The following is a 24,217-nucleotide window of genomic DNA, read 5'->3' as shown; positions in this document are numbered from 1 at the left end:
CACAGCTCGTATCTTTCACTACTGACATAGCTTGGCTAGCCAGCACTCCACCTGTATGCTGCATTTTCGTGACTTCAAACAGCTTTTAACATAGTATCTCACCAGTTACTCTTCCTGGAAAATCAGTACCTGAAGTGATGACCGAATGCATTGAATGCGTTTTGACTGCCCAGTTTGTGACAGCTAGTGACTGAGTAAAATCTGGCATCCCGGAAGGTTTTGTTCTAGGCTCTTCACTCTTTCTAATATACACTAATAATGATCCCTACTGTGTTACTTCTTCTACAAGCTTGCTACTTTCAGGCAATCCTGTTCCTTTACCAAAAAATAGACTACCATTCTCTTTCAGACCGACCTCCGTATACTGGGGCTCTTCGAATTACAGTCTCGGACTCGCTGTGGATAGTCCGCGGGTAGTCCGACGATTCTCCGAATGGGAAAATCGAATGCCGCACTGATTCTCTGGGAGCCCGCGCGGCGAGTCTGAAGCTGTAAATCGAGGAGCCCCACTATCTCAACCTGGAGCAGTGAATGGCTAATTTCTGATTCTCAACTGCAGCAAACCCAAGAGCATGACAATGTTTGATATAGTTCCTGCTCATGTAGCAATTGCATGGATTCCCTCTCCAGCATGTTTTCTCAAGTATATTGGCGTGTACTGTACAGGTGCCGTCAAAAGTATTTGGAACACGGTCTCGTAAGTTTGCAGGAATTTCTCCTTACGGAAACTGCCTGGCTGTACTGGTATGCGTTTAAAAGAGTCCTAACCTTCCTGTAAGCCGGTAGTGGCTATTTTGTGATACTTACAAATCCCAATAATTTATCCTGGCGCACATGTTAATTAGGTGTGTCTGCAGTAATTCAAATCAAACAGTGAAATAACTGAGCCGTAACTTTTCTAATCCTGCGCTGTCTCTGAAAGCTCAAAACATCCTTCCGTTCTATGGGATTTGGCACAGCGCGGCCCAATCAACGTGTTGTAATTTCTTCAAAACTGGTCACCTGTTTGATTCAGTCTACCACTGCAGGTGTGTTCCAGTAAAATCAGACCTCGGTCTGCTCAATCTTCTACACCTTTGGCTACCATCCCATGCCACTCGCACGCACTGATTTTAGGTTTGCTCTTACCTCTGTCTTTACTGGAGGTGTGCAAATTTCTAGATTTTAAATACTTCCCGGACGACAGTGTTTGATATTCAATTCACAGCACAGTTTTACCGCTAGAAATATTCAAAATTTGCGAACAGGAGAGTTGGGCTCTGTTGCAAGACATGAAAACTTCACCGCACAGCATGCCCCTCCAGGGGATTTTTCGCACAATGGCAACGTTGTGCAAAAATACGTGCAAACATTACAGTCAGACTAGCATGAGTGTACAGTAAAACTTATTATTTTTTTTACTTCAGAAAGCGAGGTGAATGTGCAGCATTTTTGACACTGTCATAAAAAAAGGGAGGTAGTCATCAGCAGCATCATTATTGATGAGCGCGCTATCCGAATTGCTGAAAATATGCGACATGATGCGCATGATCATCCAAGCACATGGTCTTGTTCTGTGGTGAGGCCTTTGTCTGAACAGACTGTGTTTGTAAGGTCAACCAACACTAACGTCTCTGAACAAAGCGTAGGCTACAATGAAGCAGACGGCTCCTTCGCAAGCGCTGGCAGAGGTTAGTCTGTAAATACACGCTGTAAATACAGTGTATTTTGTTTTATTAGTATTCAGGCAGATGTCATGTTGCAAAACACCCAAGAGAAGCTAATTTAGCCGCCTATTAGCTTGTTTAACTGGGATCTCCAGCTTAAATTACGAAAAAAATGCACATGTACCATTTTTTGTTTTGCCACGTATTTTCTTAGAGTCTTTGGTTTCTATGACTGCCAGGCTCTGCCACTCAAGCCCCACCTGGCTTTGGCAGGCCCGACTTTTTGTCCTGCTTCAATTACGAGACAAATGATCACACCATCATCGTCACTCTAAACTCAGCCTACAGCTGTGCACAATAGCATTGCTGAGAAGACATCTGTTCGGGAGCAATATAAATGATGTATGAAAATATAGAAGGCCTGGGGCCTTTATTCAATAGCACTTTCATATGCAGCTAAACTGTGACGCATTGAGCGTTGCAGACGGACAGATGAGTTCCTTCATTGAATCCACACAGAAACGTTTGTGCAGTTCGCAGTGTGAATTAATTTTTATTGTGCGAAGCTTGTCTGCTTCAAGAAAGCCCTGCGCTGCCCCGTGCAGCACATACAAGCACAACGTGCACCACTTAACACTCGAGAAAGCCCGTGTCGTTCCTCGAGTCCACATAGAAGCGCAGTTAAAAAGCAGAAGGGTTTCTTCCCAAAGGGTTTCCTACATTGTACTACGAAGAAAAAAACAGCGCAAAAGACCGGACGAAGTAACGACCACAGGCGCTGTGGTTTGTAGTCTCTACTTCGTCCCGTCTTTTGCGGTTTCTTTCCTTCGTAGTGCAGTTAAAAAGACTCCACCTTCATCGCTGGGTGAAGCCTGCCTTCCTCTGGGGCATGCAGCACTTCACGCCCGTGTGGTGCACCCCTCCAGGTCCGGGAATGGCGCTGCCGTGTGCTGTGGGGGCCCGTGGTGTCGTCGCCGGAGGCCGGGGGTGGCCCGGCCGGCCGAGTGGTATCGGCGCTCGTGCACGCGCAGGTTGTCCTTGCGGCTGAAGGCCATGGCGCAGAGGCGGCAGGGGAAGGGCCGCTCGCCCGTGTGGCTGCGCTCGTGCCGCGCCAGGTAGCAGGGGCTGCTGAAGCGCTGCGGGCAGAAGCGGCACGCGTGCGACAGCTGCGCGGGGGGCCTGCCTGCCGCCCAGCCGCCGCCACGGGGGGCCTGCAACGTCGGGGAGCAGGCCAAGGTGTCTGCCCAGGCACCCAACACAAGCTTGCGTGCCAAAGGGCTTTATCTGAATAATGGGGAACACTGCTCTTAAAACAACTTCCTTTGGTTTTCAAGTAATCTCTGTGAAACTTGTCAGTCTTGCTGCTTTTTCCCACTGACTTCAAATATGTCATTGTTGTTTGAGTCAGTCAATTAGTTTTTAAGATAATTAGAGATAATTAGCCATGTTTGGTCAATCAATAGACAAAAAAGTGCTGGTCGCAGAACCGTAATCTTTATATTTTCCAATACTATGAACCCTGGTGAGTGTAATAATCGAAGCAATTTTTTGATGCATTGCTTCAACTAATTCTGCAGCTCATTAAACTTGAGTGTTGAAACGGGCACTCAAATTGGTTTCTTGCAACTGGCGCAATGAGCTGCAAAATTAGTTCGAAGCAATGCATCAAAAAATTGCTTCGATTATTACACTCACCAGGGTTCATAGTATTGGAAAATATAAAGATTACGGTCCTGTGACCAGCACTGTTTTGTCTATTGATTCACCAAACATGGCTAATTATCTCTAATTATCTTAAAAACCAATCGACTGACTCAAAAAATAATGACATATTTGAATTCAGTGGGAAAAAGCAGCAAGACTGACAAGTTTCACAGAGTTTTTTACTTGAAAATCAAAAGGAGCTGTTTCAAGAGCAGTGTCCCCCCTTAAACACACAAGTACTTCTACGTGCAGTCAACGAGGAGACCCGTCTGCCTGCCCACAACGCTCCATGTGTCACACTTTGGCCACACGGGAAAATATGAAAGGCCGTGGGGTGGTCATATTTTCAAGAAAGACCACTTGTAGTTCCCCTGGGAAGACCTCCTTGCAGCAATGCATTACTGCATAGCAGTGAAGCCAACTTTAGAGCGGCAGAGTAAAGTGTGTTTTGAGAGGAGGCTGAGAGCAATGGATCAACGTAGGTGGGCAGCTAAGGGGTTTAGGTACCTATACTTGAAAAGTGTGGACACGCAGTGGCTAAGGTAAACTAGAAGGCTAATGATGAAACACGGAAAGAACAGTGGAGAATCCAAAACAGCCAAGGTAACCCAAAAAGAGGCAAGGCAGATGGAAATGAATAAATGGAGAGAAAAAATGGAAGCTAAAACGTCGTTAGAGATGTACAGGGCTGAGAAATTGAACATCAGAAAGGAAAATTTCTACGATAATTCCCAGGGCAGTGCTTTGCTTTTTGAGGATAGAGGAGGTTGCCTGCGAATTAAGAGCTTTGTGGGGAAGTATTCACAAAATGATGGGGTATGCGTGGCCTGCGGAAAAGAAACAGAAACTATGCGGCACATAGTGTTAGAATGCGAGGGTATCCATCGAAATCTACATGAGGGAAATTAGCGGCTTCCAGAAGTCCTAGGATTCAAGGGTAGCACAGAGGAAGTCAACTTCAGGGCTGTCGAGGGGACGAAAAGAAGATTAGAATGCTGGTGGACGAAAAGCAGAGAGGGGAATATTGCCTAGGACAGTTACCACCTGTAACAGGGAAAAGAAAGTATTTCGGGCCTAATAAGCTTTAGTGCCTGCCCTAAGCAGCCCTAGTATTAAACCAAGAGTATAAAACATTTGGTATATTAGTCCTTTTTGGTAAGATAACATGTCATCACCCCGCTACAAAGGGGATACCAATATCAATCATCGTCATCATCGGTGCACACTACCTCCTTGGGATACACGGGGTCCTTCAAAGGAACCTAGTAAAAGGTGCTGCAAATGCAAAACATCTCTCCCTAGTAACAAATTTTCTGAATTTTTTCTTTTTGGGCCAGAAGTAACATTGTCTCCCACTTCTGTGCACGCTCGTCAAGAGCAGGTCAGCCCAAGCTCACTCTAGGCTTCATCAAGAAATCCGTAACAGGTCTACTGGTTTCGTAACTGAAAGAATACCTCGGTCACACAGGTACTGATACCTGTAAGCTGCACTCTTCTTGTTCCTCTAGTAGTGGTTGTCGCCTTCATTCTGCATTGCCCCAAGAGTTAGCGTTCCATTTGTCACTAGCTTGAACACTGTCCCGCTCGAGCCGTTACACTTGTGACATCGAATTGAATGGACCTCTCCCGGGGTACGTCACCCGGCGGCCTTGACGTCACGGAAAGCGCACGTGGCCGGGAGGTTGGTTGGCAAAACATTCGGACCGGCGCGCGGGGCGTATGCAGTGAGGCTGCATTAGACGCACGCAAAAGTGGAGTTTTTTGTTTATGTGTTGGCTTTTCTGATGCCGGTGGGCTGCTGTGCTCTCAGCTGCGCAGATCTTGCGAGCAAAATCAGCGGCATCAGACTTTTCCGCGTCCCCAAAAAGGTAAATTCGGCGTGTATTGTGAATGCGCGCAATGTGCCGAAGAGGCTGGCAGCCAAAGCAGTGACATGGTCTGCTCTTACTCATAGCAACATTTCCCATTCTCGAACGTCTGCTGTTCTCCAAAGCGCAGTCATACCGTCTACATTGGCAGTCCGCGCTGATACGTGCCATGAAATGATGCTATTTATCAACCATCTGCTATCATGCAGCACCAGCCGAAATTTGGCCAAGTGAAATAGTGTCGGGGGTAGGGGGAAGGCGGAAATTTTCTCGCTGCGAGATATTGTCATCTTTTGAGGAGGTAGAGTACTGTATTAAAAAAACAATGAGTGCCTAACCTGCTTACGCGACGCGAAATAAATGTTTCGACGAGGGATCCGCGATAGCCGCCTGCCGCCAGATCGACAACGACAAGTTTGGTCTTATGGGGGGATCTGTTCAAGACGAACGAAATTCATTGCTTGTGAGTGCAATAAATTTTTACCTTGATCAATTATATTCTGCCTTGGGGATGCGGCAAAACAGACATGCTTGCCATGCTCACATGTAGCATCGTGCTTTCGGCGCGAGATGGGCCGCTCACGCGACTCGAAAAATGGGTTTGCCCTAAGTGAACAGAGTCAGTGAATGTATTGTTTTGTTGCGGCCTCCCGACGCTGGCGTATGCAGCGGGCGTACAAGGACACTAACTTCAACTATCATAAAATAATGACTACCGAAAATTATATCAGTGCACTGCCGCAAGCTATACGCAGCACTAACCATATGTGGCTGCTATGTTACTCTCACAAAGACGATGAAGCGTTTCGCGATTTCACTGGGGGAAAAGGTAACAAAACAATCGGTAAATCACGTAGAGAGCGACATCATCGCGATATTTTTATTGGAATAATTTTTGGCTGTTGCTCTTCATATTTTTGTTTTGTTCTGCTTATTTTACTTTTTAATCTTTTCATGCTTTACCTTTCCTTTTTCCCCTCGCCATGAAATCGTGTGTACGCCACTGTCTCCGGGCGACGCAGAGCGAGCAGGGAGCGTATACGCTACCTGCGGCACCACGCTTAGCTTAAGCGGACCTCGAAAGCAACAATGAATTAGCTTTCCTTGGTATGTGTCCGATCTCAAAGAATCTTAAAAAAACATTCTTGGAATGTGTCGCAACAGCACCAACCTTCAGAATGACTCGTTTAGGCTGTTCTGTCGCGCACTGATTATCCGAAAGCATCGCCCTTCAGTTGCCCGTACGGTAAACGAAAGTGTCGCGGAGGTTGTAGATGCGGAAAGCTACATGGAGGTGCGATGGCCACAGCTACGATAGCTAGACCCCCACCTGCATGCAATGTAGACGGCCAGTGACGACCCGAACCAACGGCACATCGTTCCTTTTGGGCGCCGCGCGGCCAGGGCGGGCCGTCGGCGCAGGCAGCGCAGGCGCGTTCTGCCAACCGCCACCGCACTTCGCGGCCGCCAGCAGGCGCCACCCGTCGCGCACGTGCGCTTCATGACGTCACGGTGTTTACATACAGGGAGAGATCCATTACCCTATGCCTTGACTTGTACATCTCTAGCGCCGGTTTCTTCTTCTTTTCTTCTTTTTCTGTATTTGCTGTTATTGTAGTAGTACTACTAGTTGTTGATGTTTCTTTTTTTTTTTTGAGGGTAGGAGTCCCTCTTCTCTTTCTCTGTTTTTCTTTTTTTTCATTTTCCTTTCTTTTCGAAAAGGTTTCTTTCCTTGTTTTTCTTTTCTTTTCTTTCTCACTCCGCCCCTGCTGCTGCCTCTGTCAATGGATTTTAGGGCTTGTCAAGCTGCCTAGAGCAGCTTTTTCCCAACAAATCCACCATAAAATTATGTGTATTTTATGGAAATAAAGCAATTCTCAATTCTCATGATGTACACTTTTTTGGATTGCCTGTTTCAGATCAAACTAAGTTCCGTTTCCAGCAACAAAAGTACAAGAGCCAAAGTTTTGGCTCCATTCCAAAGGTGACAGACTGCGATTGGAAACATTTAAATACCCCTGTGACCAAGTACTACACATTTATTACTTTTAAAAATACGTGGAGTGATTGTCCGATGGGTGAATTCAAGTTTTGCATATAGAACGCGTCACATAAAATAAATTAAATTTCCAAGGTCCCCCTTGATTTAAACACAATACACAGATCACGTGCAGTCAATTGCACCAAGCACATCATACCAGTATGTCTGGAATGATGGTTCTCAAGTGTCTAGATATGCAAGTTATTGTGTAATGAGCACGGCACATTTGATGGTCTCATTCGCTTTCACCTTCTGCACTGCCCACCAGTATTCTGTGGCAAAGAGTAAACAGACCTTCATACAAAAAAGCATGCACATTGCTGCACATTTATAAATGCATGGGCGTTGTCTTTTAAAGCATGACTTAATTTGGATTAGCATAACGCGCACGCTCTGGCTCTGCGACTGGAGAAATTTCCTACGAACGTGCAGAATTGTTTCAAATTTGTTCCGTCAATTATCTGGACAACAAAAACAGTTTTCAAACATGAAATCTATATGCACAGTTCCATTAAGCATTCTAAAACAGGATGTACGTACGCAAGTCAGCACAGCCCATCGACTATTAGAAGTCCTAGTGACTAACTGGCTCAATAATTTCATCCTTACTGCTTGTCGGTGAGCTGGCCCGGAGATGCTGTTCGCAATGGCGTTGAGTTGATGGCTGAAGTCTGGTGCCGGCTCCGAGCTGAGACACTCTGTTACAGGAACGTCCCATTCTGCGTGTTGTGAAAGGGCACAGTCAGTTCTTGGGTACTGACAAGGACGCAATCCAGTGTTTTGTTTTCCCATGTGTTCTTAGGGACCTCCAGTCTGAGGGTAGGCAGTCCACAAACTGCCAGTGTACTATCCACGACTCTATTGGAGACGCCCATTTTAAACCACTCAGCAACATCCCAAAACGTAAAACGTTTTCTCCCTTGGTTTCGCCTCCATGTTTAACAAAGCAAAGAGTTTCAGAATCGGATCAGTTAAAAGTGAGCACAGTTGACTGAGCCATGCAATGCTTTGAGAGCACTCAAGCGGTGTGAACGAGTCACAACAAGATGTAAGGATGTGAAAGTAATTCGCCCGTAAACAGAGAAAAGAAAACACTGCCAATTTAAGCTGCAAAAAGCCAACACAACATTGCAAAGCAACGAATGTGTTAGTCCTGTTTCTTAGGTGTATTGCGCTGTGTGCATCAATGGTATAAGTGCCCCTCTGGTGACCCGGATACAGCAGCGAAAAATCTTGATTGGCTGCACTTTCACAAAATCCACCAGCACTGATCTGGAGTTTGCTGATCATGATGGCAAAACCATTTGTCATTTCAGGCACCATGTACAGTCTTTGTCAAAAGTTTCTAGGCCATGCCACAAGTCAGGAAACAAAGCATTCAAAATACAAACTACCGTATTTTCGCGCGCATAACCCGCCCCTGCATATAATCCACACCCCCCCTTTCAGCCCGCTGGAAAAGAGAAAAAAAAACCTTTGCGTATTGCCCGCACATTTGGTACAGAAAAGGCCGCACTCAAGCAGCACACGAAAAACTATGTAGACAGGAAAAGCGTAAGCAAGTAGAGTACTCTGACTGCAAGGCGAAAGTCACAATTCACTGTGTCACTGCTCTCGCTAGAGCTATCACTTGAGCCGCAGTCCTCACTGAAAGGTTGTCAGTGTTACTGCATAGGAGCTTCATGGCACAACGCACGTTGCCGTAAAGCTGCAATGAAGAAAATACCCCGCGGATTATCCGCACCCTACTTTGCCACTGAAATTTTCGCATTTTTGGTGTGGGTTATACATGCGAAAATACAGCAGCAGCTCCAGTCAGACTGGACTGTTTTATGCCAGAAAGCATGTGAAGGACCTGTCTTTCTGAATATGATAAGATTATTCGGCCACACTTGAATGTTAAGCTTTTGTTTTGAACTCTTGGCGGCCCAGAAGCTGTTCGTGTGGCCCAGAAAATTTTGACAAAGACTCTACGTGTGCGCAACAGAAATGTGCACTGCATGTAGCAGCCAGTTGAAAGCACAAGTGCATGTCCCAAAGGCCTGAAATCACCAGGAATATCAACAGCCTTGCAGAACCCCCATTCGAGCATCAAAAAACAGAAGATGAGGGATCCCTGGGACAAGTCCTGTCATTTCGCGCTGTCTCTCTCTGTGGCTGCCGGCCACTGCACAGTATGCGACGGTCACCCACGGCACCGGTGACTGTTGCGACGTCAGCAGTGAATGGGACAATCCTGCCAAGCCACAGAGGCCCCCGGGCACCCCCCTGAAACAACATTGCACAGTTGTTACATCAGCACTAACAACATAAACAGAATGCAAGATTAATGCGTAGGGTGATAGGGAACAGGACGTACGAAGCCACTGTGGTGCAAGCACAAGACAGAGGGCAGGCGTCGTGTGGAACAAACAATAACACAACAAACAAGCACCCGTTTTTGTTTGCGACATTATTGGTGCCTCTACACCAACACACTCTTCCTCGTTAACATGCTATAGAGGTCCAGTAGGTCCACAAATTTGCGACTGTCTCCGAAATGCTCCGGCACTAGCTTTTGTCGTTTCATTTGTTTGCAACATAACATGAGGAGGCAGTCATTTCACACATCCCTATTTGCACACCCTTAGCAGCCAGAAACACCCAGTGAAACGATGAGTGTAATTAAAGCTCCTAGAAAAGGAGAGCGTCAACTGGTTGGGCACTGTAAATTACCCACACACATGCACACTCTAGGCATTCCTTTGCACAGAACAGATTACATATCTCAGACAAAAAAAAGCACTACAGAAACCTCGTTTACGCATAATTGGTTAAACATCACTGGAACCAAAAGAGGTCTGTGTCACAGAAGTCCAGTATTGTAGAGAGGCATGTGCACTGCCTTGCCACCACAGAACGACCAGCAAACCAGGAGTCCACGTATTTTGCATGCTTAAATCCATATGACACTGTGATATATCTCACTTTTGGTGGCACGCAAAAATAAAATTAATTTACATGGCACAAATGTAACAGAAATTTTTTTTTTAGCGACACATACAAGACTTGTGCACCACTACACCATGTTGCTTTGCTTCTTTCCCTTGCATTGCAAGGTCTTGAGAATCCCCACTGTGAAGCAAGGAGCCCATTGCTTTGGTAGTGTCACATGTATCCAGCAGTTTGCTTCATAGAATTCATGAAAACGGGACATTGAAACGATACCCGGTTCTTCTGTTCTTGTAGCTTGAAGGTGCGTTTGCGTGTTTGACAACGTGCTCTCAGTCGCGAACCGAGGTCGACCAATGCGAGATGTTCTGCCCTGTCTCTGGCATATCAAGATCCAGGGGCTCGTGGAAACATAGTTTAATTAACCGCAGGAGGATGTGGGCATGGGCACTGATGATGCTGGAAGTTGACGCTTTCTTGGAATGATGTACTCGGTACAGTCAGGATCAATTTAAGAGTTCGCATGGGTGCGCCAACCGATAGAGATGACAGCATCCTTCCGAGGCACTTTTTAACGTTGGTGAGAATGCTATCCTCTTTCGCCCCATGGTTGCTGCCTCTAACATGCTTACTCCCTGCAGCGGTGGGTGACAGCCTCACTCGTTTCTTTTGCCTCATTCCTTTTCGGCCGGTGTTTCACCTTGCACCTGTTGTAACACCATTTGCTCAACATTCTGGAAGCGAATAACTATGGCCCAGTATCGTTATATCTGAAAATAATCTAAAAACAAAAAAACAAGTGTGCCCACCACCGTTTTTGACAGCACTGCTTGCACTATGTGGAACAGGACGTGCGAAGTCACTGTGGTACAAGCACAAGATAGAGGGCAGACTTCGTGTGGAACAGCATCATACCTTCATACAATCGAGTGTGGAGAAGAGATTGAACACGGAGTAGCTACAAGAAGCTAGCATAGTCTCGTTCTGGCCAATGCTGCTAATAAGTTCCACGCGAAGGCGCTGTCGTCGTGGTCACTTAGCACTCCAGCGCCATATACTTCAATCTTATTCTGGCTGTACGACATCGTTCTTGTTGCTCAGTGCTCTGAGCGTAGTAGGAGAACGTTCCTACCACTCCCACATCCAAAACTCACAAAGCATCAGGAAATGATCAACTCCCCGACGACTTCAATCAGATCGACATCCCCTCATCCTGCCCGACTTGGCGTCACCAAGCCGGATGCGAATTCTGCCAGCAGCAAGGGACGCTCAGGCACACTGGCCGGGACTTGCTGTCTAGCCCTTCTCTCCCGAACCAGCTCGTATTCGTCGAGAACGGCAAGCCGCGCTCAAGACGGCACGTGCATTCCCGCGTCATCTTCTGATCGAGGCTCATAATAACGTTGTTCTCTCTCTCTTTTTCTCAGCTGCAGCGTTTTCCTCGCCGCGTTCATCGCCTCAGCTTCCCCAGCACGCAAAAATTGGCGGCGCATCCGACGTACTAGTACCTCCTACCATCACCAGTCTCTTGGAAATTGTTGGAAGCACGCGTTGTGGTAGGGCGCTTATCCGCGTTGTGGTGCCGCAAGTGTTGGACGCTCGTTTAGTTTAGCGTGAAAGACGTGATCCTAGTGGTCGAAACCGCTTGCCTATCACAGCGCGTACCTGGGTTCGATTCGAACGTTTGCGTACATTCTAGTACACTGTAGTTTGCCACTGACTCGCTTTCAAAGCACGTAAAAACCACCCCGCTCTGATTCTCGACCGTGCGACTATTTCGGTGGACGTTACTTCATGGGGAAAATCCATTGAGGAAAACATTTCGTATATAATGCACAGCCGCGCACACGGAGGAAAGAAAAGGCCGCACACATAAAAAAAAAACAGAATTACAAAACCGCTACATAAACAAGCACGTTTCGGAGCCTTGATACAGAGACGAAACCGTGGCAGAAAAAAACAAAACAAACTGGCGAAAAGAACAGCGCTGCATGAACTTGGAATTTTGGACCTTAGTTATGTGTTTCTGGCGTTAATTTTGAACGCAGGGCACTTTACTAAAACCAAATGCCAGCACTAAATTTGTCTTTCTTTAGCTCTCTTCTGTTTATTGTTGTTCGTGGAGAATCAACATGGCTGCCCCCACGCCACGACCGCTGCTCAGCAACGGCCAAGCCATCCCCGACAGGCGTTCCCCGGCAGAGAATCCCACGGGCGTTTCCTAGTCGCGAATCCCCGCTGGCATTTCCCACGGGTCGTAATCATACGCGGCCGTTGATGGGTTTCGCGCGACGCGTTTGATCGGCCTTTGCGAGGCACTGTGCGTGTGTGGTTCTCTCGTTCGATGTGTGGTTGTATCGGTGCGGTTTCCAAGTTGGACTTCTCGCACTCATCAGCGCCGCCGCAGCTGGAGCAGCTGGAGCGAAGATCAGCGCATGTGTTCCATTCCAGGGGTGCCGTGTAAACGACTGCATAAAGTCTCCCGCTGTTTTAGTTTGTTAACCTGCCTTGTTCGGTGGCAGCCAGTTGAGTATGCCAAGGCCGCCGAAAGGATAACTTTGTGTTCTACTATGTGCGCAATAGGTTATGAAGCCCGCAAAAAAGTGAATCTGGACAGAATGTTGTCCACGACAAAGTACGCTGTGTTATCTGAGTTCTGATTAATCCTGATCGTGTGTAACACGGCTACATTTTTACAGATAAAGAAAGAAGAGTTCCCCCCAATTTCGCATAATACCGAGATATAATATATTAACAGTATTTTTTTAACTCCGGTAACACTGACTAAAGGAGCCAGCGTAGAACCTTCTGCTGAGAGTAATGCGAACAGTTCCAAAATTCCTAGTAGTAAACAATTGGCGGCAAGTGAAAATCAGCTTTCTCGTACAGCTTGAGCTCATTACAGAACGTTGTACCGAAGGGCTTGGTGGTACATTTTTAGCATAAAAAAAAACAGCGAAACCAACGGCACACGGGCAGAACTCATTAGTGTTTGTCTTTACTCCCTGTCGTATTGTTTTTTGGCGCTGTTTTTTCTAGGTGGCATCATGCACCAACTAGCCCGTCTCAGTTCACTTGTGCAGTTCATTAGTGTTGTCTGCTGAGGATTCCATAACCAAAAGTGTAGATCGTAAAGTTAACCATCTGCCCCATTCTCCGACTGAGCCAACTCGTTTAAGAACGCAAAACATCCAAACAGCGTCAACAAAGATAAATTGCAAGACAGCACCTCTTAAATGACACTGATAAAAACAGCGAAAAAAAAAGCTGAGGAGTCATTCTTTGCCTTGCGAGGTACCTGTCACATGAAAAGATAATGGGGGCCATTCTTTGTACATGGGGACATTTGCAGATATCCTGATTTACTGTGCGATAACAGCAGGAGTACAGTAAAAAAAGGACGTCTTCAACTGCCCTCGTTGGTGCTTAACCTGATAAGCGGTGCAAATGGGCGAGCTGTTTTTCCTCTGTTTGTCAGTTTTGCACTGTCTCTGTTCAACTATCTTTTGCAAACAGTTGTGGGGCCTTCTTTGTGCTCTAGAACATTAGTGTGCCTTGAAATAGTTGGAGGTGGCAGCTAGTTTTTCTGGGAATTCAAGTTACAGCCTCTTTGTTAACTCGCTTTTATCTCAACCGTCCTAAAAAAGCCCGGCCATCGACATCTGTTTGTGCACTACTGGGCACATCCTCCTGAAGTAGTGGCTGGTTGGTGTGGGGACACCGTCACTGTTAGTTAAGTAGCATCCTGCATTTAATTGGTCAGTTGCAGCTGCCTGCATTTGGTAGTGGCCTCTTTTCGTGGCCATTGGGCAATCTTATCTGCCAATTACTAAGCTGCATGTTGAGCTGTTGGCTCAACCCAGAGCAGCATAACAGATGGCCTCAATTGTTTAATTGTATGTTCATAAATTACGACTAACCGTATGAGCCTAGGGTTTGCACAAGCTTTAGATACCTATCTCTTCCTTGCACCACCCATGTTGTCACCACTGCCGAAGTTGGCCTCATGACTCATTCCATTATGGGTTCTTCGTTGCAGATACTACAAGCACCGAAGGTTACACAATGTGCAAATGCAGTAAACACTTGAAGCTAATGTAATCAGATTATTCAGCAGCAGGGCCCTTATTTAAATCCTTGCCTCCAGGTGCATCAAAAAAAAAAAACATTTGGCATAATGATGGCCTTGCAATGTGGAGTTCTGTTTAACAAGTTTGGTAAGATTGAATTGAGGTTACCTGTGTGCTGCCGGTAATACTTAGTATTAGTGTGTTCGTAGATAGGTCAGTTCAGTTATAAGAGAGTCCATAAGATTTTGGCAGTGCATAGACGTAGCCCTAGCGTGTCCAGTCCGAGCCTTCGTAGCATGTTGCTTAATAATGAAGACCTATAGCTTGTCTGAATGAACCTAGCAACAAGCCAGTGCATGAGCTGAGCTTGGTGCATTAAAACAACACTGGCTTGGTGGAGTTGGCCGACTGTTCCAGCAGTGACTTAGAAGAACCATAAATTGGACTGACTGATGCAAGCCGTGTTTGCTGTGCTGTCTTCTTCGGTTTTGTGCCGAGTATTTTTGTTGTGCAGATTTTTGTCCGTGAACGTGTGCCCGTGACGAAGTGGAGGGTGGCCCAGGCCAGGGCGCTGCGTATGTGCGAGCTGCAGCCGTAGCTGAATCTCGACGGTGGTGAGACCTAGTGCCAGTCCCAAATAATCCTGTGCCTATTGATGTGCAGAAGGGGTCTGACCACCTAATGCTGTAAACGTGTTGTAAGCTAGCTAAATTTGCCGAAGGTGCAGCATTGTGCTCTTTTGTTTCCACATGGGAACCTGAAAAGGTTGCCCACTATGTATTTGTGCTTGCTACAAAGACAAGCTGTGCATTGGGCTGGAATCCAGATTGTTGCATTTTTGGTGTTACGAAAAATAAAAGGAATGTTTCAACTTGGATGTGCTTCGTCTTTAGGCGTCTCTACCAATTTCAATATAACAGATTCAAAAAAAAAAAAAAGAGGGGTGGTGGTTATGGTCAAGAAAATGAAGTACGCATCTGCAGTTACATGCCAAATCACTGGGCAGATAAGGTGCTCAGAAGAGGCCTTGTTCAAAAGGGCTTTTGTTCGCTGTAACCCATTAGTGTAGAACCACAGGTGTGAGGTGCAAAAAAAAACGCCCCATTTCTTGACCTCACACTTGTTACTATCGGCGTACGTATTAGTAATTTAAGTGAGAGAGGCAAATCAAGGAGAGAGGCAAACAAAAGATTGTGTAGCACCTTTTCAATATGAAGCTGCATTCTCTTGGCTAGTGTCGGCTATTTGTTGTTCTGCCAGTGTACGACTGTCACAGTTCTTGTAATCCTCAACAGCTTGCAAAGCCGTGCAACATATACGACGTTCTTTAAGCTGCTGTGTGCTGTGAATATAGGCAGGCTGTAGCTACCGATGCACGTGCATTGCACCATATGCACCCAACTAACAACCCCTGCCTTGGCATCCTTTGTAACGAACATACTGCAACAGTTGTCCGCGCCATACCGTGTCCACCTAATATGCATGCAGGTTCCTTGAAAATGGCTGGAATGTATGGCTGTTGGGCTGCCGAATTTGCATTGGAGCACTAGTGCTATACTCATCAGAAAAACTGCGCTCTTGGCTGGCTGTGTAGGAACTGGTTCCTTGCAGTCGTGAAATCCTCAGGTGTCCCCTTACACATTGCTTATAAGAACGTATAGCTTATATGTTAGGTCTTGGTGTGGTATAAATGTGTTTTCATTTTTAATAAATCTTTCAGTTGATAGTAAGCGCTGGTGTCGTTTCTCTTTCTCGTCCCTGTGTCTGTTTGCGCTGAAGTTTCACTCATGGATGTTCACGAACTGGCTCGTCTCTCCATTTTGCTTCAGCTTATAAGAAAGTCAGTTATAAAAAAAACAAATGTTGCAGTTCTAATGAAAAGATCGAAACTTGCCTTTGTTTGTCCTACAGTCCAGATTTAGTAAAGGGGTGGTGATCTGTTATCCCCTCTAGATTTCAGTCTATTGGATCTGTGTTAGTTGAGACATCATAATCAGTGCTTGCAGTTCAAAATTAGAGCCTGGCTCGTATTATTGCAAGCATTTCAAAATGCCAAATATTATCGGTGTAAACGCCAGTAGCCTTCAAAACATTTGTGGAAAAAAAAGAAAGGAAAGCGCAAAGGTTCATTCAACGCATCACATGACAACAAGTTATAAAGGTGTCTTTGCACTGTTGCATCCACATCAAAAGTCTGTAGCTTATTGACTGCATTCTGGTTCATGCTTGTGGGGTGTGGTGTTGGAATCTGGTGCAGAACCAGAGTGCGTATCCATGTTGCACGTCTTGGAAAGTGAACAGTTCTTCGCACTCGGGGCTGTAGTCCAGCTTGGGTGGAAAAGCTTGGGGGAGCTTTCATTCAACTGTGGAACATTTATTGTTTCCTTAGCAATTTTATATTGTGCGCTTGTAGCTGAGATTCTGCGGGGCACATTGCATTCCATGAAGGAAGCCAGTGTATACAGTGCCCTACAGTGTTGACACAACTATTCATTCTCGTTAAATTTTTTGCACCACCACTGTTGCTGTAACACCAGTGCGCTCTCTGTTTCAGGGCAGGCGGGGTGTCGCCTCATGTGACTCGATGGAACTTCTGTCGCATTCATTGGTGACACCAAGGGTGACATTGCGGTGGTCACTGGTGTTGCCGACAGAGGCTTTTGTAGCTGTGAGCAATCCGCAGCAGCTGGAAAAAAAGACAGCCTTGTGATGCTGTGACTGAGTGCAGAAGAACGAATGTCTTGCCTGCTGTATTTGAGTGCATTTAACGGACTCAGACAATTGTGTAGTGCCCGCATACTGATGTCTCATAACCTCAGCGAAAAATGTGTGACAATCGGAACAAAAGCCTGCTATGCAAGGAGAGGTATTCTTATGTTCCACATGACAAAAAAGTTCCAGGAGCTAATGCTGAGGAAACTGTTTGTGCCTTCTATGTAGCGTGCCATGTGGCTTATGCTGCCTGTTTAAACGAGCTACGTTGCCAGGCCGAAGTATTTCAGAGGCTGAGCAGGTAGCTTTTGGAAAATGTCAAGGGTTCTTCGATCTGTGGCGGATTTCATGTCAGTGGGAGCCATCAGGAAAAAGAACTGCTTTTCCCCTTTGGAAACACTGCTATTGGAGCCACAGGTGCAGGAATTGTGGTCACGACTGTTTTCCGAGTGCTGTCACTGCTTGTGTCGCCGAATGCTTGTCCTGTTTCTATTGCCTGCATTGTGTCTTACTGTGAATTGTGTGTTGGGTTGCTTGTTAGTACACTCTGCCCGTGGTCGTCTCTGCATTGTATTTTCACATTACCAGTGATCTGTCTTTGTTTTTTTAAAACCGTTCCTTTCACTAACATACTAGACCTGACTCAGATCGTGAAGCCACTTTCACTATGTAGTGGCTGATTCAAAATTGCTGCTGCTGCTGCTTCAGCATACAAGTGCCTTGCAAGCATAAGAGAAAGACACCAGGCATGTTTTTCTAACTGCTTCATTTAGGCATAATGTAAAAATAGCGCTGAACTTAACACGACGACAACGGTAGTTTCGTTTTGTTTCGTTTCTACCGTTTCGTGTGTCCTTTTTCTTGATCCTGTCGTCGTCGTGTTGGAGGAATAATCCACTCTCTTAAAGAAAACTGCAATGGGTGATTTAACGGAGCAAACTGCAGTCTCGGCCTGAACCTGGCAAAAAAGTTCCAGCAGCTAACGGTTACAATGCCTCCTGTGTAGCGCGCCATCTGGCTTAGGCTTCCTGTTTAAATGAGCTACGTTGTGGGGATAGAGTGTTTCAAGTCTGTTCTCTGCTGTTCTTGTGAAAGCGTGCAACGATGGGTGTTTCTGGGCGACGTGCAGGGGGTCGGCAGCTTCGGACGCACCGTCAACTCGTCATCACTGGAGACACCGACGATCAGACGGCTTCGCGCGAATTCTTCTGCGGGCTAAGCTACGAGCAAAAGGTACAGAGCACACTTGCAGTGGTTCACTGGGGTCACCATTTCACGCAATTACGCTCATTGATTCCAATGCCACCAATTTTATTGCAAAGTTCCAATTATTAAGAAAGATAACGAGCAAATGAAACTGCCTGTAGTACATGCCTATTGGCTTCCAAGCCAGTGGCTACTTTCTAATTAACCGGTTGGCCACTTTCTGAGGAAAAAAAAGAGGAATCTGCGTTTACAAAATAGTAAAAGAAAATCTTTTGAGTCCTGCATTGCATCACCTGGGTGCTGGAATGCATTTACCGCAGAAATTATTGCTTTGCGACATTACGAAAATGATGTTGATTTGAGTGATTGTGGGGTTTAACGCGCCGACGCAACGCAGACGATGAGGCATGCCGTAGTGGAGGGCTCCGGATTAATTTTGGCCACCTGGGGATCTTTAACGTGCGCCGAAATCTCGAACACACGGGCATTTTTGCTTTTCGCCTCCATCAGAAAAGCGGCCGCCGCGGCCGGGAATCGAACCCGCGACCTCGTGCTCAGCAGCGTAACGCCTTAGCCACTGAGCCACCGCAGCGGGTACGAAAATGATGTTGTCCTTGCCGAATTGGGAGGGTATTTGAATGTTCATTGCTATTTGTGGATTTTTTGGTATAAAATCACATGCATTGCTGCTGGCTGGGAGTCGAGCATGTTACCAAGGATTGGTTATTTAAAATAAACAACTAAATAAAGAAAGGTCTATTTTCACTTTATTAGCCCTTTAAGCCAGGAATGAAAAATGTGGTGCAGGAAGAAATCGTTCGCTACACCTGAAGCTTTGCACTACTGAAACTGAAATGTGTGTTTAGTCACGCTCTACTTGACTGCGCACACTGCTGGTGCTAAACCAAAGGCAGAAGGGGTTAAACTCAAGATGGTCATACCAAGCTCATCTTGTGTTCAACTCCTTTCAGCTGTGGTTAGCTTAGCGCCAGCAAAGGGCTCAGTTAGAAACCAACTTGCGTAACAGTGTTCATGTAGGAGAGCTAGCCAGAAGGGGTTCACATGACTGCCGCGATCCCCACCTAGTGGAATGAATTGTGTACACGCATCCAAGTACATGCATCCTTGGCGTGCACTTGGATGTGTACTCGATCGAGGGATGAACTACTAAAATTTGGTGGAAAAAGGTGGACTCAGCTAGCACTCAATAGACATCGCTAGAGATCTTTCAGAGGCCTTCGTCCAGTAGTGGACACAACCAGACTGATGATGATGATGGCAATCCCGTATACCTAAGCTGTGGAAGCAGATTGCGGCTTGCGTGGCAAATCAGCTCTCCCACAGCGTAGCGTCACCCGCCACACGTAAAATTGGCGCCCAGCACCGATTCACCGCTGCAGAGTGCGTGCGTGCAGGCCACCACCACGAGGAGCCGTCGCGGGGGGGCAGCAGCGTCCTCGTCGTCCAGCGGCCCCAGCAGCGGGCGCCGCTTCCAGTGCTCGTACTGCCCGAACTGCTTCCCGACGGACTTCCACCTGCGGCGGCACGTGCGCATCCACACGGGCGAGCGGCCCTACCGCTGCAGCCACTGCCCGGCCGCCTTCACCCGCAAGGACCACCTGCAGCTGCACGTGCGCTCGCACACGGGCGAGCGCCCCTTCACCTGCCGCTTCTGCCCCAAGGCCTACGCCCGCAGGGACATGCTGCGCTGCCACCTGCAGGCGCACCACCACGCCTGCTAGGGGGGCCAGGGCGAGGGGAGGAGAGCCTGCGGCCGCGGGTGATGTGCTAACAGCCGTGGTGCCGTGGATGGCCTCGTTTTCGATGCTACGCGGAACTCTAGTGAACTACGGCTTGCATCATCAGCCTGAGTAGAGAAGAGGTTGTGTTAGCGAGTGAAACGCTAATGCAGTGAATGTGTTCGCATATTATGTGCTAACAGTTGTGCTGTGCACGCCTGCCGAGCTCCTCCAGTTGTGGTGTCGTGGTTTGCCGCATTTTCGATGCTATGTGGAACTACTCCGACGACGCTGGGAAGTGCTGGGGCTACTACAGCTGGCATTGGCCAGTGGGAAAAAAAGAGTGTGCCGCTGTGTTAGCGAGTGAAACGCTAACGCAACAAATGCGTTAGTGGTTGCAGTGCTAACAATCGAGTTGTGCTGTGCTGTTGCAGCTGATGGGCCCCTTCAATGCCATGTGGGAGTGTGCGCTTTACTCCAACAACTTGCAGTGCTGGTGAGACTACAGCTAGCATCGGCCAATGGGATCAAAAGAGCACACGTGTTAGCTAAGTGCAGTGCTAATGCAGTGAATGCATTAGCAGTTGAAGGGCTAACAGTTGTGTTGTGCTGCGCTTTCGCGTTGTTTGCTTCTGTGGGCATAAAGCAGACAACGTCCCTCTGGATTGCTTTCACCTGTACATCGCAACCGCCTCTGTGCACCTCGAAGCCTCAGCAGTGCGGTGTGGGGTCACTGAAACAAAGTATAGGCATATTTTGGGAGAAATATTCGCCGCTGCGACGAGGGTTGCTGCTGCAGCTTTCGCGTGACACTCATTTGGCATCGTGCACATCTCACAGTGTGCGACAGGTGATCCTGCTGGTTTGGTGTGCCGGAAGATCCTTTCAGTGTTGCCTGTTGGTGGATGTGCAGAATGCTACACGACTCGAACCTAGGCAATGCAGCCTGAAGAGACACCAAGGTGGTGCTTTGTGTCGTCGGCCACACTGCTGAAGGCCACTGACTCTGCAGCGTGACATTGCCAGCTTGTTGTACAGCACGTCAGAAGCCAGTTTATTCCTCATACTTGGTACAATGCAACGAACTTGTTCCTTAGCAAGAAAATATGTATAGTATATTACTAGAGATCCTGTGCTCTCCCTGTGAGCTGTTCTTAAAACAGCTTCCTTCAATTTTTAAGTAAACTCTGTGAAACCTGTCGGTCTTGCTGCTTTTTTCCCACTGATTTTAAATACGCCATTATTTTTTGAGTCAATCAATTAGTTACCAAGATAATTAGATCTAATTAGCCATATTTGGAGGAACAATAGACAAAACAGTGCTAGTCACAAAACTGTAATCTTGATATTCTCTAATACTATAATAAATGCAATAAAAGAATCAGTTTTGTGATGCACTGCTTGGAACTAATTTTACAGCTCATTAAACTTTGGCGGCACCAGTGGCAAGGAAACATTTCAACTGCCCATTTCAAACACCAAAGTTTAATGAGCTGTAAAATTAGTTCCAAGCAGTGCACCAAAAAACTGATTGTCTTTGCACTCACCAGGGTTTATGTCATGAAAAATGTAAAGATTACAGTTTTATGACAACACTGTTTTGTCTATTGTTCCTCCAAAAATGGCTAATTATCTCTAATTATCATGGTAACTAATCGACTTGCTCAAAAAATAATGGCATATTTGAAATCAGTGGGGAAAAAGCAGCACGAATGACAAGTTTCACGGAATTTACATAAAAATTAAAAGAAATTGTTTTCAGAGCCACGTCCCCCCATAAACAGTGTGTAGAAGTGCGGTGTGAATTCTTACTTGTTGCCTCAAAAAATGAACACTTATGCTGCGAGAAATGAACGGCAAAATTCCTAGTTTGAAAACAAGACTGGGTACACCCACGCATACTGCGTACACCGTGTGAAATGACGGTTCTCATTGCGATTGCGAAGTTCCAGCTGTCACTGCTTTAACCTTTTTTACCGCTGCTAGCTTCTCGCTGCTGTCACCAGGCATAGTCTGTGAGGAGTGCAGTGAAAACATTGCATTTATACCAAGCTTGGCCTTGGGACCGCGTAGAAAATTGGGCGAATCGGTCAGTGTTCACCTTGGTATGGCGCAGCACCAAGAGACGGAAGATGCCAAGACAAGCACGTCCTACGCTTTTCTTCCTGTGTTTTTCATCTCTTGGCACAGTGTCGTACCAAGATGGCTTCGTGAGTCAGCTGTACAGGCCATGTTGTGTGAGCGCTCGGTTTGTGTTTTTGAGTTAAATTTCCGACCGCTGTTTTTTCCGGTATAGAACGAAAACACCTGCATGGGAGAGCTGCTCAGTTATTCTATTCTGTTACCACAGATTCGATGATATAGATACGCTGCCCTTCGCTACTGCATGCTGTGCAGGCCACAGGGTTTTTTAACACTAATTAGGCACCAAATTGTCCCACCTTTTTTGAGTGACAAGTGGGTGTAAACTGCGTTTGCGGCTGGCTACATTTCTTCACTCGCCACGTGTAGCCAAAAGTGGACAATTAAAACATGCATTCCATACCTCCTTTGTTGCCTGGTCCATGTCTGCGCGTATTGCGGTGTCCCTTGAGCTCACTGGTGCAATGTGTTGCTGCACATGGTGGGCTGTGCTGCCTCTCTCCTGCTTACGATATGCGTGCTCACACGCATGCATTGCTTACCCCCCCCAAAAATGCAAGCTGCTGCCTCACCTCAACTCGTACAGCATCCGCAGAGTTTCTGTAATCGTTTGTGAGCTCACACATCAGTTGAGGCAAGTTTATTCCTTTTCATTTTTTGTTTTCACTCATTATTATTCAACAAAAATTAGAAGCAAAAGGAGAGAGAGAGGGAGAGAGGGCTTTATTACGAGCATCGAACTGTGGGGTGGGGTCCTCAGTGCAGACTCCATTGGAGACCCCTGCTGCCAGGGTCTTTCCAGCTGCAGGCCAAGGACCGGAATAGGACAGCTCCTTTTCCCTTTGATCACGGGAAGGGCACACGATTCTTTGAACCTGGGGGTTTTCCGAACACTCCCATACCATGGGGCAGCGCAGAATTTGCAGAGGGAAGTACTGCGTAGCATGAAGCAAGTGGAGTCTGATCGTATGAGGAAAGGTGTTTGTTTGGAGGAGCCGGAGGCAGTGCTCTTGCCCCTTGGTTAGAGATTCATGGGCGGGAGGATTATCATTTCTGGTACCTATAGTACTCCGTCATCTCTCGAGGGACGGACAGTTCTGTGGAAGAAAATGTACCGCCACAATAACAGTTTTGCAGTCTCAACTGGGTGCAATACCTACGCATTGTTGTGCAGTTGGATGCAAAACAGTTCGTGCCTGTGGATTCATTCGTGGTGAAAGGTGCGCGTATATGAGAACTAGCATGGAAAGAAGCGGCGACAGTGGAGGGTGCGGTGGGATTAACTTGGACCACCCAAGGAACCTTGGCGTGTGCTGCAGTGTTGACACGTGAGCGTTCTAGCTTTTCGCCTCCACCTGAAAAGCTGCCTGCCGTAGCACAAAAAAGGGAAGAGGAAGTGGGAGGCAGGGATTGAGAAAGAGGGCCATGGAAACGTGACGCGAACAGTAGAGGGAAGGAGGTGAGGCCAGGTGAAGATGAGAGGATCGCAGGAACTTTAGTGGAGGGGAAAACGGAAAGGAGAAGAGTGAAACGCGAGAGAGGAGTTTAGAGGAGAGGAAGCGTTGCGACGGAGGTGAGGGAGGGCTGGATAAATAGGACAGAGTTGAGGCCAGAAACGGAGAGAGGAGGCGTTATGTGGCAGGGGTGGCAGAAATTATATTTGCTCTGTACGTCATTTGCAGCGCGATAGACAAACAGAGGTGCGGACATTTTTTTTTCCCCCTCTGTCTAGCAGACTGCAAGGGTAGTGCGGGAGTGGTTCCGATAGCATGCGATTTCGACAGGACAGAAACTACCTTTCCGCATTGTTTTCATATGCAAATACAACACACGATCGGGACCAGGCATGGGGCATAGTGACTCAAAGTGTACAGTGAAGAACTCTGGGCATGGGACAGGGCTGCGAGTAACGAACGGGGCACTCGAGACTCGTGTTCTTGCCCCACTTCTGCGTTGCGAGCGCCAAGATGGCTGCCCCCATCAACTGGGCAGCGCTCGTTTTCAATCTGCTTTATGATGGTGTCGTCTGTAGGAGACGTTCATTGCCGACGCTTGCAACGAAATTGGTGCGGTGAGAGCTGTTCCAATCATTCGCATTGTGCTGTTGGTTGAGCAAGCATGCAGGTGCATTCGGCTGCCCGGAGGAAAATATCATGCG

General features: G+C 47.0%; 2 protein-coding genes across 11 annotated transcripts; one reads left to right on the top strand and one right to left on the bottom strand.

Moving 5' to 3' along the window:
- Nucleotides 1-2,051: 2,051 nt before the first annotated feature.
- On the bottom strand, nt 2,052-12,081 carry LOC144158218 (zinc finger and BTB domain-containing protein 8A-like). 9 transcript variants are annotated; one of them, XM_077688922.1, is made up of 3 exons: nt 11,699-12,081; nt 7,869-7,978; nt 2,052-2,886 (listed from the first exon to the last, which is right to left on the bottom strand). In XM_077688922.1, the coding sequence occupies exons 2-3, from the start codon at nt 7,975-7,977 to the stop codon at nt 2,546-2,548; spliced, it is 450 nt and encodes a 149-aa protein (XP_077545048.1). In that variant the 5' UTR covers nt 7,978; nt 11,699-12,081; the 3' UTR covers nt 2,052-2,545. The 9 variants fall into 9 exon arrangements, with proteins under 9 accessions (XP_077545048.1, XP_077545050.1, XP_077545047.1 ...); XM_077688924.1 differs by having other exon boundaries at nt 2,052-2,857; XM_077688921.1 differs by having other exon boundaries at nt 11,706-12,081.
- Nucleotides 12,082-12,337: 256 nt separating this feature from the next.
- On the top strand, nt 12,338-22,642 carry LOC144158221 (uncharacterized). Of its 2 annotated transcripts, XM_077688928.1 has the most exons (3): nt 12,338-12,825; nt 14,775-18,205; nt 19,594-22,642. In XM_077688928.1, exons 2-3 carry the CDS (start codon nt 18,077-18,079, stop codon nt 19,918-19,920), a joined length of 456 nt encoding a protein of 151 aa, XP_077545054.1. In that variant the 5' UTR covers nt 12,338-12,825; nt 14,775-18,076; the 3' UTR covers nt 19,921-22,642. The 2 variants fall into 2 exon arrangements, with proteins under 2 accessions (XP_077545054.1, XP_077545053.1); XM_077688927.1 differs by having other exon boundaries at nt 12,469-18,205.
- Nucleotides 22,643-24,217: the final 1,575 nt, after the last annotated feature.

Source organism: Haemaphysalis longicornis, unplaced genomic scaffold (genome assembly GCF_048455015.1).
Source record: "Haemaphysalis longicornis isolate Haplotype H1 unplaced genomic scaffold, Haemaphysalis longicornis Haplotype H1 scaffold_10, whole genome shotgun sequence".
Lineage (NCBI taxonomy): Eukaryota > Metazoa > Arthropoda > Arachnida > Ixodida > Ixodidae > Haemaphysalis > Haemaphysalis longicornis.
Note: the sequence above shows the minus strand (reverse complement) of the source record. Positions and strands in the feature narration are given on the sequence as shown.